Below are 18,210 nucleotides of genomic sequence, written 5' to 3'. Positions count from 1 at the left end.
GTGCCAATACTTCTCACCTTAGAAGACGTCCCAATCAGGACACCATCTTGACTCCAGCATATGCTCTGCACCAGGTCTCCATGATCATCCAGAGCTACACAGAGATGACAGTTAAATTATATATCTCTTCTAGACTGCACAGAAAATGGTTGCAAAAAAAAATAAAAAATCTAAAAGTTGTAAATCAATACACAACACTAAAAGAACCATATCGATGTAGCTACTGATGGCCTATCCTGAGGATAGGCCATCAATATCTGAGTGGTGGGAGTCCAGCTGTCAGCACTGGAAGCACCCACAGCGCTCAGGTGAGTCCCGCGGCCTCTTCCTCGACCTCTGACTTCACGTTCATTGGTCACATGACCTATTTGCAGCTCAGTTCTATTCAAGTGAATGAGGCTGAGCTGCAATACCAAGAACAGCCACTACACAAAGGACGGCGCTGTATAGTTCCAATAGGGGTGCGGGTGTCAGACCGCCGCCGATCGGATATTGATAGCCTACCCTGAGGAAATTTTGGACAACCCCTTTAAGAGATTTTGTACCGTAATATTTCCTCCGATCTGTTCCTATAAAGAGGAGCTTACAATCTAGCTTCCGGCCACAGAAATATAAACAGTCGTACATACTTGGAACAGGTTTATAGGAAACCAGTTAGCCAAGCAGCCCCGTTTCAGGAATGTGAGCGGAAACCTGAGCGCCTACAGAACCCAAAAATATTCGCTTCCGAGTGGAATCAAAGCCAAGGCACCGGTACTAATTGCTGAGGTCCTACAAAGGCAGAATTCCACAGTGTAAGGGCTCATGCACGCAAACGTTTTTTCTTTCCGCTTCCGTTCCGGGTTTTTTGCGGACCGTATGTGGAACCAATTCACTTCAATGGGTCCGCAAAAACAACGGAAGGTACTCTGTGTGTATTCCGTTTCCGTATTTCCGTTCCGCAAAAAGTAGTGCATGTCCTATTATTGTCTGCAAATCACGGTCCGAGGCCCCATTTAAGTCAATGGGTCCGCAAAAAAATACGGAACACACACGGAACACATCCGCATTTCATCCGTATTTTGCGGATCCATACTGTAGAAATGCTATGCCCAGCCCATATTGCTCATGTGTTTGGTGATTAATAAGTTACTGTTTCCGATCTGCAAAAAACGGATCAAAATGCGGAAACCATACGGATATGTTTTGTGCAATAACGGAAAGGAAGAGGAGTTAAATCAGAGAAGAAAAAAAAAAACTCAGATGCGGAACAACGGATCCGTGTAAAACAACAACGGTCGTGTGCATGAGCCCTAAGGCCTTTTGTACACCAACGTTTTTTTTTTCCCGTTTTTGTGGATTCCGTTTGCGGTCTGTATGTGGCACCATTCATTTCAATGGTTCCGCAAAAAAAACGGAATGTACTCCGTATGCATTTTGTTTCCGTATTTCTGTTCCGCTGAAAGATAGAACTTGTCCTATTCTTGCCTGCAAATAACGTTCCATGGCTCCATCCAAGTCAATGGGTCAGCAAAAAAATACGGAATGCATACGGAACACATCTGTATGTCATCCGTTTTTTGCGGATCCATGCCCACTTTGCCCATGTGTTTAATGTTATGTTATGTTTCCGTTTGCAAATGTTATGTTTCCGTTTGCGATCCGCAAAAAACGGATCGCATAAGTAAACCATACAGAGATTTTTTGCGAAACTACGGAACGGAAACAAAAAACAAAACAACGGATTTGTGAAAAAAAGGACCGCAAAACACAGCAAAAGACATACGGTGGTGTGCAAGAGGCCTGAAGAAAACTTGCTTTGGAAGGGAACGCTTTTTCCTGATGCAGTCTTACAAAGAAGAGTTTGTTTGTTTGTTTTTTCCCAAAAACAGCGCCACTCCCGGCCAATGGACTGTGTCTGGTATTGCAGCCTCAGCCCCGTTCAGACCATCACACTGCGTGGCCTTCATTGAAGACTCCCATGCGCAACCCTCCCCTTGGTTCAGAGGAGTAATGGGGGACACGGGGGTCATGTTCTGCCATTTAATAGGGGTCCCAGTGTTGGTTAACCCTCAAAGCAGACAATTATAGTAAACCCATGAGATCCCTTTGAAGTCTAAAAAAAATTAAAATAAATGCCTATCTGGTCTCCTCTAAGTACTCAGGTTTTCTTGCACATAGTCTGGGACTTTGACATTGATGGTCTATCCTCTGGACAGGTCATCCATATACGAACGTTGGCGATCCAACTCCTCGAATCCCAGCCGATCAGCTGTCGCTCATGCAAGCACTGCTTCCGCTATAAAATTACCGTCGGTGTGTCGAGCCCCCCTGCCGATCTGATATAGGATAGGCCATCAATATCTTACTCTTTATTAGTAAGTACATCTTTTGTCAAATCTAAACTTTTGTGGAAATTTAGGCTACGGCTACATACAGCGACTTGTGGTGCAGTCACACCCAATGACAGTGAATGTGGTCGTGCAGATATCCAGCAGGTTTGGAGGTTGTAGCACGACCAGATTCCCTATCATTAGGAGTAATGACACTGCGACAGGCCGCTAAGTGGCCATAACCTTATCCACACTTTACCTGCAAGGGCTGCGCTCCTGGAGAGATCCCAGACCTGCACGGATCTGCCAGCTGCAGAAACCAGCAGAGCATCGGCCGATGGGTGGAACTGCAGAGCTTTCACAGGACCACCTTTCACTGAGAGAGTCGCCGTAGGGTCCCCCGCGTCGTCAGACTCTGTCACACACCACAATTTTACCTACGGAACAAATAAAGCAACGACAGTCACGCTCTGTCTGCTCTCCTATAAGAGTCATGCTGAAGACTAGTACAGCAACCATTCACAATCCAGCAAAAATAAAACGTATGCAGTTTTGTAAAGTGCTTTCTCACAATTTCAAGATCTCTGCTTGCTTTCAGTGAATGGAGACACTCTTATTTACAACCAGGTACTGAAAACCTACTCTGATCATGTACCACTCGTACAGATGGACAGCAACAGAGCCTTACTTGTTTGGCATCAGGACATGATTTAAAGGGCATCAGGACATGATTTAAAGGGCATCTGTCAGCAGATTTGTACCTAGGACACTGGCTGACCTGTTACATGTGCGCTTGGCAGCTGAAGGCATCTGTGTTGGTCCCATGTTCATATGTGCCCGCATTGCTGAGAAAAATGTTTTAATATATGCAAATGAGCCTCTAGGAGCAACGGGGGCGTTACCATTACACCTAGAGGCTCTGCTCTCTCTGCAACTGCCGCTCCCTCTGCACTTTGGACAGGGCCAGGCTGTGCAAATGTCATCACACCTGGCCCTGTCAATCAAAGTCCAGAGGAGCTGAGCCTCTATGTGTAATGACAACGCCTCCGTTGCTCCAAGAGGCTCATTTGCATATATTAAAACTTAATTTTTCTCAGCAATGCAGGAACATATGAACATGAGACCAACACAGATGCCTTCAGTTGCCAAGTGCACAAGTAACAGGTCAGCCAGTGTCATAGGTACAAAACTGATGACAGATGCCCTTTAAGCCTCTAGATGTAGGGAAAACCCCGTCTACACTCACCAACAGCAAGCAAAGATCTTTTGTAAAGAGTAAAAGGGCGATTTTTATCTCAGACAATGGGGGCATATCAGTCTGATAGGTGCAGGTGTCAGAGGTGGGACCCACAATCTATCTCTAAAACAAAGCTTAACCCGAGACCAAGCAAGGCCACCGCTCCAATTCATTTCTATGGGGGGCGACGGAAATAGCCGAGCCAGCGCTCAGCTATTTTTGGCGGCCCCTTAGAAATGAATGTTCTCTGTTTACGAGATAGGTGCGGGTCCAACACCTATCAGACAATGGGGGCATTTCCTAGCGATATGCCCCCATTGTCAACAATCGTCTGCTCACTAGCAGAGGAGACCGCTGCCATTACGTGCAGCGATCTCCTCCACAGCATTGGGGGGGGGAGCGATGGCTACGCCATCACTCGTCCCCATGCTGTATTGTGGTTCGCCAGTGGCAGATCGTAATTAGACACCACGCTCTGCCGTCTGTAAACGATAAAAAAAATTTGGGGTATAATTGTCTTTTTATTATAGAAGTTATGAGAATAAAAGAAACATACATATTTCCACAAACGATAATTTTTTTACATGTCGAAAGAGATGGATTGCCCGATTAACAAGCGTTTGCTTGTCCATCAGGCAATCGGTGGCAGTATTACACTGCAAGATGATCGCTAACGAGCGTTCTGTTCATATGAACGCTTGTTAGCGATCATCTGCTGAAAAATTAGAAGGTGTAATACTGGCTTTAATAAACAAAGTGCATTATAAGGTCAGACCTGAAACAATTAACATTCTGTTCTCTTGATGGTAGCAACACATAAGGAGCTGCAGAAAGAAGTTATATGCCCTTTATTTGTGTTGTACACAAATCATTTAAGTGTAATGTTGCTTCTCCTTTGTTTATTAATATGCAAGGGCAGTCATGTGAAGTATTTTATTAATACCCTTTATTCGGAAAATATGTGTACTTTCAGAAAACGGCCTGTAAAGTGTCCCCTTAAACTGAGCATTGCTAAGTGCAGATGAATTATAATGAATTGTATAATCTTCTAGAAGACCTGCCGCTGCTCTAAAACCATACGCAGGGAGATCATGGGATGTTACCACTCACAGACTGGTCAGAAGATCCAGTGGCCAGGAGTTTGTCATCAAATGGTGAAAATGCAAAATCTGTCACCACGTCTGAGGGAGAGACAGAAAAAAAAGTGAGATGCAGATGGTGGTCAAATGAGAAATCTAAATTAAAGTGATAAATGAAAAACCACACACAACCATGCGCTTAAAGGGGTACTCTGGTTGTGAGAAGTTATTCCCTATCCACGGGATAACTATTCGATCAGTGGGGCTCCTAGTGCTGGGGCCTCCACCGATCATGAGAACGGGGACCCCCATATCACTCTGGGTCACCCCAAAATGAATGGAGTGGCTGGTCGGGCATGCGTACTGCCACGCCATTCATTTCTACGAATGGTCAGGAAATAGCTGAGATGAGAACAGTGCTCTGCTATTTCCAGAACTTCCATAGAGATGAATGGTGTGGCGGTGCGCATGCCTAATCTCCGAGAGATACAGGTTTGACCTTCTCGTGTAGTTGGGGGTCCTACCGCTGATAATAGTTATCCCCCCATCCTGTGGATAGAGAATAACTTCTCACAACTGGAAAAAACATTAATAACTTTGGGGCATGTCTGCAAAAAAGTGAAACAGTATTAATAAGAATCTTCTGTACGCACTACTGTACGCATTTCTTTTGTTAATGGAGGGGGGCTCATTTACAATTGGCCCTGTTATCTTGTAGCTGGTTTGCGGTGGGGGTAGCTTAGCAGGGTATAGTTTACTTGGAGTGCTCTCTGGTCTCTGCTCAAATCCGCCAAGTTTTACTGTCCTCATCGGGGACAGGCTGTAGTCGGAGCGCTCGCCCTGAAAAGAGCGACCTCCAGCTGCTGGAACCTCGGGCTTGATTTAGTAGTCCCTCTCCTCTCTACTAACTACAAGCACGAACCAACGCGTTTCGCCATGATTAAATGGCTCATCAGGGAACGATTTGTGCTGTGCAGAGCGTCTGTGTTTGAAAAGGCAGTGGCCACAAATCGTCGCTCTTTTCAGGGCGAGTACTCAGGCTACAGCCTGTCAGTCTTTCCCCGCTCTAAACTAGATGATGAGGGTCAGTAAAACTTGGCGGATTTGAGCAGAGACCATAGAGCACTCCAAGCAAACTATACCCTGCTAAGCTACCCCCACCGCAAACCAACTACAAGATAAAAGGGCCAATTGTAAATGAGCCCCCTCCATTAACAAAAGAAATGCGTACAGAAGATTCTTATTAATACTGTCTCACTTATTTTAACAAGAGAAAAATAAAAGTTACGTATTATTTCTCATTAAGGTACACTCAGTTCAGTATAAGTTTAAATTGTCGAGACCACTGAGTAATTAGAGAGTAGGTCGGGTGCGACCACCTATCTCACATTGTGTGTTATGTCTGCAAAATAGTTATAGCACACCTTCAAAATGGAATATGTTAAAGGCTATGAACACCTTTTAGGGAAGTTTAACTTTTTTAATTATTACGTTCTACTTAGGCTACTTTCACACTAGCGTTTTTTGCGGATCCGTCATGGATCTGCAAAAACGCTTCCGTTACAATAATACAACCGCATGCATCCGTCATGAATGGATCCGGTTGTGTTATGTCGTCTATAGCCATGTCTTGAACACCACTGAAAGTCAATGAGGGACGGATCCGTCTTCTATCGCGCCAGAGAAAACGGATCTGTCCCCATTGACTTACATTGTGCGTCAGGACGGATCCGTTTGGCTCAGTTTCGTCAGACGGACACCAAGACGCTGCAAGCAGCCTCCAGAGCGGAATGGAGACGGAACGAAGGGAAACTGATGCATTCTAAGCGGATCCTTTTCCATTCAGAATGCAAACTGATCCGTTTTGGACCGCTTGTGAGAGCCCTGAACGGATCTCACAAACGGAAAGCCAAAACGTTAGTGTGAAAGTAACCTTATTTTGGGCAAAAAACATCAGTTTTTTCAAACATTTTTACCAGTTCTTCCTCCACTGCTTTCAGTTTCCTGCAGACTGTTCCTTCTTCTAGGTGAATCAGCTCAGTCCGTAGCTCTTATCTTTACTTTCCTAACCGTTCATTAACACTCATTCACTAAGTGTTTATCACCTGTCAGGAAACTAGAGCTAAGGTCTACAGAATGCAGTGATGGATTCACCGAGATGGAGAAGCGTCTGCAGAGAACAATTGGAAAAAGTTACTTTTAGCCCAAGATAAGTAGAATGTAATAATAAAAAACTGCTCCCGAAGGAGTCCACAGTCTTTAAAGTGTTTGTCCTATTAGAACAACGTATTCCCTATCCACGGAATAGGGGATAAATAACAATAATAATCATTATTTATATAATAGCGCCTCCAAATTCCGCAGCACTGTACATTAAGAGGGTGCATGTACAAGCCAAAATGGACATCGCAGGATTACAGGCTAATATACGATTGAAACACTAGGGGTGAGGGCCCAATCGGCAGAGTCCGAACACTGGGGCCCCCACCGATCAAGAGCCCACGCTCCCCTAAATGCAGCCACCGATCCTGCGAACTTGTCGTAATGAGACAACCCCTTTAAGTCACAACTACATGGAAACATGCAAAAATAAGGCACCGTACTCGCCATCTAGTCCAAAAAAATGGTCTACATTTAAACGCTCCCCCCGCTGTATCCATGGCAACAAGATGAACAGGAATGAATCACTGTGTGTGGGGTGCACCGAACATACCCGGTAGGGATTTTCACCATTCAGGTCACAAATAATGTGGATAAGAAATAATTATTTAACCCCTTATTGATCAGACTTTTTTGGGATTTAGAATGGTGGTTTAACGGCCCTAATTTTTTATTTGTTGGGCTGCTACATGTCTGTTTATTAAAGAGGTTGTCCGGGCTTTTTCATATTGATGACCTATCCTCAGGATAGGCCATCAATATCAGATCGTCGGGGGTCCAACACCCGGCACCCACGTAGATCAGCTGTACGGGGGATAGCGCGCGCAGTGTGCACGTGCCGTCTCCCTTCTCTCTTCCTCCCGCTTCTGCAGTTCCAAAGACATACAGCACTGGACAGGAAGAGAGAAGGTAGACTGCACGTGCGCACCGTCCCCCCGTATGTTCAGATTTCTAGACATCGAAAACACACCATTTTCAATATAAAACCTACCACAGGGGTCAGACCGAAAATCACTGGTGCCCCTGACAATATGGATCATGAAGCTCTTATCTCCTTCACTCAGTGGGAGCTGTATAAATCTGTATGCAGTTAGCTCCCCCTAGTGGCAGCTGCAGACAGTCAATATCTTCTCATTTAAAGGGTCACTAAGTTTTAATCAAGGTATATCAAAAGTTTAGATCGGTGGGGGTCTAGGCGCTGAGACTCCCACCAATCTCTAGAATGAGGGGAGAGAAGAGCTGGCATATCGTGCTCTCTCTCTCCTCACTGCACAAGACGGGCTCCTTAGACGTCTATTAGCCCGTCTCGATTCCGTCCTCAGCAGCAAAGAGAGAAAGCATGATATGTGTGCTTCTCTCCCCTCGTTCTAAGGATTGGTGGGGGGGGGGGGGGGGTCTCAGCACTCAGACCCCCAGCGATCTAAACTTTTGATAAACCTCTATGACATATGAAAAGATTTTTTTTTAAAGTTAGTGACCCTTTAACTCTATGGTGTCTAAGCAGGGGAGTTCTGACTGCTATAAAGACATATGATGCGGTTTGGCAGTGGCCCCCCCATCATTCTTTGGGGCCATGTGATTGTCTAATTAAGTTACATTTAGTTCATTTCTACCTACTACACACCCGAGTGACAATGCAGCCGGGAAAACGTCCTCTTCTCTCCTTGCCCCACTTCTAGGGAGGTAATCCCCAACACCCCTGAAAATAAATCACACATAGGGTTGGCATTAAATGGGTGCAAAAAGTTTGAGCAAAATGTAATTTACACACAAACTGTCATTTACACATCTGAATTAAAGACACATCTGAATTAACCCTTATTAACTGGCTGGCTGACATTAGCGATGTGCTAATGTCAGCAGACCCTAAACAGCACTGCGCAGGCGATAGATTTATCCAGCACACAGGGCCGGCAGGAGAAGACGAACGCTGGCCCTGTCAATCAAGGACGGTGACTTGAGATGGGAGAACGGAGCCTTTAGGAGCAGGAGCAACCGCCCCCCCCCCCCCCCCCCCCGCTCCTAGACTCCTAGAGGCTTATTTGCATATCATCAAAGTTAAAATTGTGCAGTAAGGGGCGCATCCATAAGCATAAGAATAGGAGAGTTCGGGTCTGCTGACATTAGAACATGTCAGCCAGTTTAATAGGGTTAATTCTGGTGACAGAAACCCTTTAATATCTGGTCTCACTTCTCGCAAGTAGTATTACAAGCACAGCGCCGTACACTGTGTAGTGGCCGTGCTGGGTACTGCAGCTCAGTTACATTTTAATGGGACTGAGCTTCAGAAAGGCCATGTGACCGACGGACGTAACTGAAGAGGCCTCAGCCCTCACCCGAGCGCCGCGGCCTCTTCAAACATCCCATCAGCAGGGGTGCCGGAGGACCCCCTACCGATGAGATACTGATGCATGGAATAGCCTTCCTGCAGAAGTGGTAGCTGCAAATACAGTGGAGGAGTTTAAGCATGCATGGGATAGGCATAAGGCCATCCTTCATATAAGATAGGGCCGGGGGCTATCCACAGTATTTAGTATATTGGGAAGACTAGATGGGCCAAGTGGTTCTTATCTGCTGACACATTCTATGTTTCTATGATGACCTGTCCTGAGGATAGATCATCAATATTTAAATCCTGGACAGCCGTTTTAAGAAAAGAGGTCTAGATCAACATTCTCCTGATTCAGGAAACTTTAGAAAGATTTCCAATCTAATGCAGCAATAACGTACCTGGGCTGTCTGTGTTATACACGATGCGGCTACGTCCACATTTGATGTTGTCCCCACTGGAAGTAGTCGCAACACCTCCGATGTCAGCAATCCAACCCTAGAAAGAGAAAGGCAAGATATAAGGTTCCTATAGAGGACGGGTATTATTGGAGGCGCTCCCCTGTCCAAGTATGGCAGCTGACGGCTCTCTCCCCCCTTCTCCCCATGCATATGCATGCTTGGATCGACCGAGCATGCATGTCTTGTGAGTCGGCTGCCAGACACCTCTAATAACAGCTCACTGTATTTCCCCAAGAACAAAAAGACTGGGCATGTTGAAATCCAACTAAATCAGTGTGCTTGTGTATGGCCGTCTTTAGTCACTATATAGTTTAGGGGTCAGCAATCTCTGACACTCTAGCTGTTAAACTACAACTCCCAGCATGCTCCATTCACTTCCATGGGAGCTTGGAGAAAGACTTGAGCAAGTATGCATGCTGGGAACTGTAGTTTCCAAACAGCTGACGTGACCCCTGATATAGGACATGCCCAGATATAATGATTTGCCCCTGGGGTCTCCACAGACCGGGCAGCAGGGTGACTTGAGACACGAAATTCTGATGGACTGCTGCTCCAAAGCTAAAAAATACTTCCATGTGGATTTCTAGGTCACGGCGGTGGTTTAGTAAATGAAAACCAGCCCCATCTGCGTCAGCAGCCTCCCCGCCTGGCGAAACTTTCCATGGATGGAACACGTTCACGTATGTTCCCTGCTGACTCACAAGGTAAGAGCACTGACCGAGCGCACAGGACACGGAGGCAACGGAGACCATCGTGCTACAAGAGGCGTTATTGAGGTGGCCAAAAACATCGGACTAATGATGACCAAACATAATGATCTTAGATGAACTTCACGGGTACGGGGGCGACCCGACTGGCAGAGATTGCTGAGGTCGGGGAAAGGCATGCTGGATTTCAACATGGCCAATCCTCTTATTTTCCAGAATGATAAGTGAACAGTAAAGGTGTCCGGCAGCAGGTTGCTCCCCTCTTCCTCCAGAGAACACAGCATACTCGGCCTACCCCAGCATGCATGTATACAGGGGCGGTAGGATTGGAAAAAGTAACTGTTAGCCAAAGGAGTGTTTGGCCTTTAAACCTGTGTGCATGAAGCCTATATCGCAGCACACAGAGTCCCTATAGGTCCGTAATATGCAGTTGTAGGTACTGTGTGTGCCGCTATATAGTAAGTCTTTATGTGTGTGTGCATGGAGCCTATATGGCAGCACACAGAGCCCCTATAGCTCCGTACTAGGTAGTTGTACGTACCGTGTGTACTGCCACATGGTAAGCCTTTATGCCTGTGTACATGGAGCCTATATGGCAGCACACAGAGCCCCTATAGCTCCATACTATGTAGTTGTAGGTACTGTGTGTGCCGACATATGGTAAGCCTTCATGCCTGTGTACATGAAGCCTATATGGCAGCACCCTATAGCTCCTTGCTATGCAGTTGCGGGTACTATGTGTGCCGCCATATGGTAAGCAATGCTTCTAGCAAAAAATACTACAGCAACACAGGGTGTGATGGAATATGGCATGAAATTAGAGGCACATAGGGGTACAGTATGGCACCGTAGACTTCGACACGTGCCATATTACACCCTACGTCATCTCTGGCTATCTGGGCAGTGCGATTTTACACTATGCTGTATACGCATGCCATCGGTTCTGCCCGGGCACTAGTAGAAGGCTGATCTGCAGCACAGGAAACGCAGGAGGAAATGAGATTCTTATGACATGCCGGTAGAAAGAAGACACCGGAAATGTCAAGATCTGCAGCTCCCCCAGTACTACTGAGCTGCCAGCGATGACAGAAGGTCTTCACATCTAGCAGCTTAGTGTGGGCGGACTACGTGCCAAGCTCCTGGCTACACACAATACCGCTCCAGAGACTGGCAGCCACATATTTTTAGAGCTTCGTTGTCCTCATTTTTCCTTTCCATGATTATATGGCATTTTTTTATACTTCTTTTTTTTGGGCTAACGGTAGCAAAAACAGCTGAAGGGGATGAAACAGAGGAAGTGATGGGTTATTAGAATTACGCAATAGCCCTGGGGAGACATAAAACCTAGAGACGGCGAAGTATGAAAGAAATCATGCGGCTGAGCTGCTGCAAACGGCCCGGCCGCACGTATGGCCGCCCGGAGAAATACATTCTGCTGATCGGTGGAGATTCTAGGTCACTTACCGACATCAACGTGTCCCGTTCATGGTGCGGATATTGAACCCGTCCGGTGTCTGCTGCGGTTTTTTGGTGTGAATGCTGCAAACCCGTTAACAAATTATCCCCACTGAATGGAGCAAAATCTTTCTAGACACCGCTCCAAGAGCGGACATGTCCTTTCTTGAGCAGGGCAGCCCCTAGTACAGTGATGGCGAACCTATGGCACGGGTGCCAGAGGCGGCACTCAGAGCCCTCTCTGTGGGCACCCGCACCCTGGTGTACCAATAAGCCTTAGACCTTTCCTGCCATTCATCAGCGAAGGGCGCGCTATGAACGGCACAAGCAGTTATTATAGCTAAATGATAAAGTACATGGAAGATACACTATATTGGTATTCAGGTTAAATTGCCGTGTTGGCACTCTGCGATAAATAAGTGGGTTTAGGTTGCAGTTTGGGCACTCGGTCTCGAAAAGGTTCACCATCACTGCCCTAGTAGAACAGTCCTATCCTTGTCTGTTATGCGGACAATAATAGGAAATTTTATTTTTGTGCGGAACGGAAATACGGAAACAGAATGCACACAGAGGGTTTTTTTTGCGGACCCATTGAAATGAATGGTTCCGCATATGGTCCGCCAAAAAAAAAAAAAAAAAGCCTTAGGCCCCTTTCACACGAGCGAGTATTCCGCCGCGGGTGCAATGCGTGATTCGAACGCATTGCGCCCGCACTGAATCCGGACCCATTCATTTCAATGGGGCTGTGTACATGTGTGTTGGTTTTCACGCATCACTTGTGCGTTGCATGAAAATCACAGCATGTTCTATTTTCTGAGATTTTCACGCAACGCAGGCCCCATAGAAGTGAATGGGGCTGCATGAAAATCGCATCCGCAAGCAAGTGTCACGGATGGTTGCTAAGAGATGTTGTTTGTATACATTCAGTTTTTTATCACGCGCGTGCAAAACGCATTAAATCGCATTGCACCTGCGTGATAAAAACTGAATGCGATCGCAGACAAAACTGAATGACTTTGTTTGCAAAATCGCGCATTTTTCACTGAACGCATTCGCAACGCATCCGGACCTAGGCATTTCTATTATGGGCGCACATTCCATAAATTGCAGCGCGCACGCGGGCGGCATCCGTGTTTTGCAGATTTGCAATTTGTGGACCGAAAAACACAGCGCGGTCGTGTGCATGTAGCATAACCCTAAGTTCACACCTGAGCGTTTTACAGCGCGTTCAAACGCGCTGTAAAACGCTCAACACATGAAAACCAATGCTTCAATATGGGAATGGTTCTCACCTGGGCGTTTTACAGCGCGTACGATCGCGCTGTTAAAACGCCTGACGCATAATCAAGTACTTGAGCTTCTTTGGGGCGTTTTGACGAGCGTTTGTGGCCATAGGACACTGCAGTCAATCACACAAACGCGCGTTTACTATTACAAAAAACGTGCATAAAAACGCGCGACAAAAACGCGCGTTTGAGAAACGCTCAGGTGTGAAAGCAGGGTAAAAGAACACACAGAGGAATTAAGCTCCAAACCCGCAGGTCTCTTCAGGCTGTTTTTTTTTTTTTTTTTGTAGTGTGAGGATGAGATTTTTTTTGTTACATCTCATCCACTTCGCTGCTACTGTAAACGCTGCGGATTTTCTGCAAGTTTTTCCACTGTGGAGAATCCACAGCGTTAGGGCTCGTTCGCACGACCATCGCCCCTCCGTGCCCGGCCGTGGGGCTGCCGCATGCAGATCGCGACCCCATTGACTTGAATGGGGTCCGCGATCCGTCCATTCCGCAAAAAGATAGAGCAAGTTCTATCTTTTTGCGGTGCGGAGGCACGGAACGGAACCCACGGAAGCACTCTGTAGTGCTTCCATGGGGTTCCGTTCCGTTGTTCCGCACCTCCGGATTTGCGGACCCATTAAAGTGAATGGGTCCGCATCCGTGATGCGGAATGCACATGGCCGGTGCCCCGTATATTGCGGACCCACCGTATGCGGACTGCAATACGGCAACGGTCGTGTGAACAAGCCCTTAGGCTTTCCATTTACGTTCCGTTTTTTGCGTTCCGTATAGACTACCATTCATTTCAATGGATCCGCAAAAAAAAACAGAAGGTACTCCGTATGACTTCTGTTTTCGTATTTACGTTCAAAGATAGAACAGTCCTATCCTTAGGACATGTTCTATCAGGGGCCAGCTGTTACGTTCCGCAAAAAACGGAATGCACACGGACGTCATCCGTATTTTTTGCTGATCTGTTTTTTGCTGACTGCAGAATAATGAAAAAGCCATACGGTCGTATGCATGAGGCTAAGGCTAGGTCTACATGATGAGATTTGTCGCTCTACATTTTTTATAATAATAGTCTATGGTGTCACACTGCGACATGCGACATACTGCGACTGTGACGCGACAGTCACAAAAAATCCATTTGAAATCCATGTTGCATTTCGCAGTGCGACACCATAGACTATCATTATAAAAAATGTTGCGCAACACATGTCGTCATGTAGACCTAGCCTTAGCCTCATGCATACGACCGTATTTTCATTCCGTGTCCGTTCCGGGTTTTTTTGCGGACCGTATACAGAACCATTCATTTCAATGGGTCCGCAAAAAAACTGAAGGGACTCCGTGTGCATTCCATTTCCGTATGTCCATATTTACGTTCCGCAAAAGAATAGAACATGTCCTATTATTGTCGGCATTACGGACAAGGATATGACTGTTCTATTAGGGGCCAGCTGTTCCGTTCCGCAAAATACGGAATGCACACGGATGTCATGCATAATTTTTTGCTGATGCCATTTTTTTGCGGACCGCAAAGTACATACGGTCGTTATGCTACACGTTCCATACTGCCACAGGAATGCAATGCGTGATCTATGGACGAGCACGCCCGCAATGATCAATACTCAAGGTCTGAACAGGTTCCTGGTCGTGCACAAGAGCTGAGATCAGCGCCGCGCCTGTCCAAAGGCTGGGTCTGGATAATTGAGAGTGCACAGCCGAAAGAGCGCCCCCGGGCAGGTCTTGCAGGTACATGTAAGCGGTGTAATTAGTGACCTCACCCCATGCACACCCTCTTACTGTACATGAGGCACAGGTTAACCCTGCGTGTACCCCTTGCAATAACCACAACACGCGTACTCCTGGACTCTGTCAGTGCAATTGTTGGGCTCTGGAACAACTCCCAACGAGCGCTGCATGCTGGGAGTTGTAGTTCCACAAAGGCTGACCAGCCACAGGTTGCAGGTCCCTGTCATCTTCACGACTTACCTCCTTCTTGGGGATCTTGGGGATGCAGTTCTTGTATTTGGAGGTCTTGAAGCGGTTCATGATGGAGCCGAGAGGAAGCCTGCCTTCTAGCGACTGTCACAGCCTGGACTGTCTCTCAGTCCCTGAGATGGGCTGTCTCGTTGATTTTTCAATCAGATGAGCTCTCTCTCTCTCTTCCTTTCGCACTCTTTCCACTCCCTGGAGTCCCTCCCAGCCCCTGAGACAGCGTCCAGCGATGCGATATGCAATCTATTGCTCCTGTCTGCTCCCGTCTGACAGATCATCTGTCATCCTCTGGGGATGTCTGCCCGTGTTGTGTATGGTATCAGTGTCTGTACGTTTTTTTGTTTTTTAATTAAACGTTTGCGTATTTTACTGTAAATAGGCCCTCTATCTAAATAAAGTTTGTTGAGACACAGAAAGTGGTCGGGGGGTGGTAATGGTGGAATGATATGTAGTGATTATGTCCCAGTGAGAGTTTTGTTTACATCTGAAATGAAGGTGTCTTTAGCGAATGAGGAAGATGATGGAAAGGCGAAGGCGACAGCGGAGACGTGTGAGGGACAGACATGGCGCCTTTCACATCTTATATTGTGAATTTGCACCTAAACCTGAAGAAGTTTGAGTATTCGCGCTCTCTTGGACCAGGTTCCTGGTGCTTGTCTGCGAGACGATATGCGTTTCCACCGATGTGTTTGTCCACAACAGAATTTGGTGGTGACACTGAGGTCATTTGTACCTTAGTTCGCCTCGTTCACATCTCCACCGGGTATTTATGTTCCTTTCTTCCTTCATGGGAGCAGAAAAAAGGAAGAAAAGCTGAAAACGGATCCATTACATGACCAACACCGACGGCGGCCCACTACAGTGAGATCCAAAGGGTTGACCTCAACATGTTGTGCGTCATTTTACCGGCCAAAAAAGCGTAGCATGCTGTACTATTTTGTCCCGTGTTTCTCACGGAATCTGCCTTGGGGCCCCCCTAACAGAGCCTCCAACACCCATGTGAATGAAGCCTTAAAGAGCATCTGTCAGCAGTTTTGTACCTATGACACTGACTGATCTGTTACATGTGCACTTGGCAGCTGAAGGCATCTGTGTTGGTCCCGTGTTCATATGTGCCCGCATTGCTGAGAAAAATGATGTTTTATTATATGCAAATTAGCCTCTAGGAGCACCGGGGCGTTACCGTTACACCTAGAGGCTCTGCTCTTTCTACATCTGCCGAGCCACCCCCACTTTGATTGACAGGACCAGGTGGGAAGATGTTTACACTGCCTGGTCCTGTCAATCAAAGTGCAGAGGGCGCGGCAGTTGCAGAGAGAGCAGAGCCTCTAGGTGTAAGGGCAACGCCCCCGTTGCTCCTAGAGGCTCATTTGCATATAATAAAACCTAATTTTTCTCAGTAATGCGGGCACATATGAACATGGGACCGACACAGATGCCTTCAGCTGCCAAGTGCACATGTAACAGGTCAGCCAGTGTCATAGGGACAAAACTGCTGACAGATGAACTTTAAAAAAGTTTTCCAGTTATAAGCAAGTGTCTGCCGAAATAGATTCATACTTACCTGCTACGTGGCACTCCAATCCTTCACTGTTTCTATCTTCCGGTCCCCGCACTGTATACATCTGGCGTAAGTATGACTGGCTTTAGTGGTGACATGCTGCTTGTGGCCACATCACCGCTGAAGCCAGTCATTGGCTTTAAAGGGGTTCTCTGAGACGAGGTACTTCTTTATATATGGCCAGACAGGGTGAAAGGGTTAAAAAAAAAAGACTCGCCTGTCATCAGTGCTCTGGTTGCAGAGCTGAACGCCCTTCTCCTCCACTTCCACTCCCCACTAAACCAGAACTGTGATGTGCCATCTACACGCATGGCACCGCTGCCAACCAATCAAAGTACTCAGAGGTGGCAGCGGTCACACATCGTCTACACACTCATCACCAGCTGGCTGCCAATTAACGACTTCCAGTGACAGCGGTCACACGCTGTCTACGCGCCTGTCTCCACCGCTGGCCAGTAAGTGGCCTCAGCGGTGACATGTGCAGGAATGGCGCGTGATCAGTGCCACCGCAGAAGCCATTGGCCGGCAGCAGTGACATATATGTAGAAAGCATGTCACACTTTCTAAATTTTTCATGTAATGAAAAAAAGTATTCAGATCCAGGGGATGGTTTGAAAAAGGTAGAATATTTTGGGCAACCCCTTTAGCATTCGGGATTATTTTCCACATGTAAACATATCCAGCAATCAGCCAATAAACGAGCATGCATCGATCACATCTTTTATTGGGGCAGGGGCGGACTGGCCATAGAGACTACGGGACTCCCCAAGTCCCCCTCAGTACCGCTGGACAGGTACATACTACTGGGGGGACTATAGGGGCCATTATTAGGTGAAGTCCCGGCAGCATGCTGATGGTGGGGCTGGCTTAGTGCTGTGGCCCACATCTCACCTCCTAAGCCCCTGCTCCATATCCATATTAGAGACAATTCGAGGAGGACAGAACGTGGCAGCTATTGATGGCCACCACAGAGGGAGAAGCTTCTGGGGAGTATTCTGTGCTGCACTGCGGTATTACAGACCCTGACAACCTTGTATTGGCCCCATCTACTTGTGTTGCTTGCTTTCTGTCAGTCTTAACCCACCTTCAAAATTGGGGCGACTTTTAATTTTATTCCAGGGCTACTTTAAGTTGCCAGTCCGAACCTGTATGTGGGCATCAAAGTGACAGTTTGTTGGCAGCACCTCTACTCATACAAATAGGGGATGTGCTGCTGAGAATATGTAAACTGTACTGGGATGAATGATCATACTAGTGATCATTCACCCCATACATTACAGTGATTGCTACTTAACAAGGACTCAATTGTTGACCATCACTCGTGTAGAAGGACCTTTAGTATAAGGACCTGTAGTATAAGGACCTGTAGTATAAACCGTTTAATAAGGCTTTGGGCGTGTAAATTCTCTCCTCTTTATATAAGATGACAGGCATCAATTATTTACTTTGCAGATTAAGGCCTCTTGCACACAAACGTATTTTCTTTCCCTGTCCGTTCCGTTTTTTTGGGGACCGTATGCGGAACCATTCATTTTAATGGGTCCGCAAAAAAAACTGAAGTTACTCAATGTGCATTCCGTCTCCGTATTTCCATTCCGCTAAAAGATAGAACTTGTCCTATTACTGTCCGC

The 18,210-nt window shown here is 46.7% G+C and overlaps 1 protein-coding gene across 1 annotated transcript in view; it reads right to left on the bottom strand.

The window, feature by feature from the left end:
• The window catches only part of LOC122945878 (coronin-7-like), a 121,026-nt gene extending 105,798 nt beyond the window's left edge, over nt 1-15,228 (bottom strand). Inside the window, exons 1-6 of the mRNA XM_044305152.1 lie at nt 15,013-15,228; nt 9,519-9,615; nt 8,413-8,487; nt 4,660-4,730; nt 2,572-2,749; nt 18-94 (exon numbers count right to left, since the gene is read on the bottom strand). Coding sequence (XP_044161087.1) covers nt 18-94; nt 2,572-2,749; nt 4,660-4,730; nt 8,413-8,487; nt 9,519-9,615; nt 15,013-15,072 — 558 coding nt within the window. The 5' untranslated portion in view covers nt 15,073-15,228. The remainder of the gene's footprint in view (nt 1-17; nt 95-2,571; nt 2,750-4,659; nt 4,731-8,412; nt 8,488-9,518; nt 9,616-15,012) is intronic.
• Nucleotides 15,229-18,210: the final 2,982 nt, after the last annotated feature.

This window comes from Bufo gargarizans, chromosome 8, assembly GCF_014858855.1.
Source record: "Bufo gargarizans isolate SCDJY-AF-19 chromosome 8, ASM1485885v1, whole genome shotgun sequence".
NCBI lineage: Eukaryota > Metazoa > Chordata > Amphibia > Anura > Bufonidae > Bufo > Bufo gargarizans.
The sequence above is the reverse complement of the archived record's forward strand: the minus strand, read 5'-3'. Positions and strand labels throughout refer to the sequence as shown.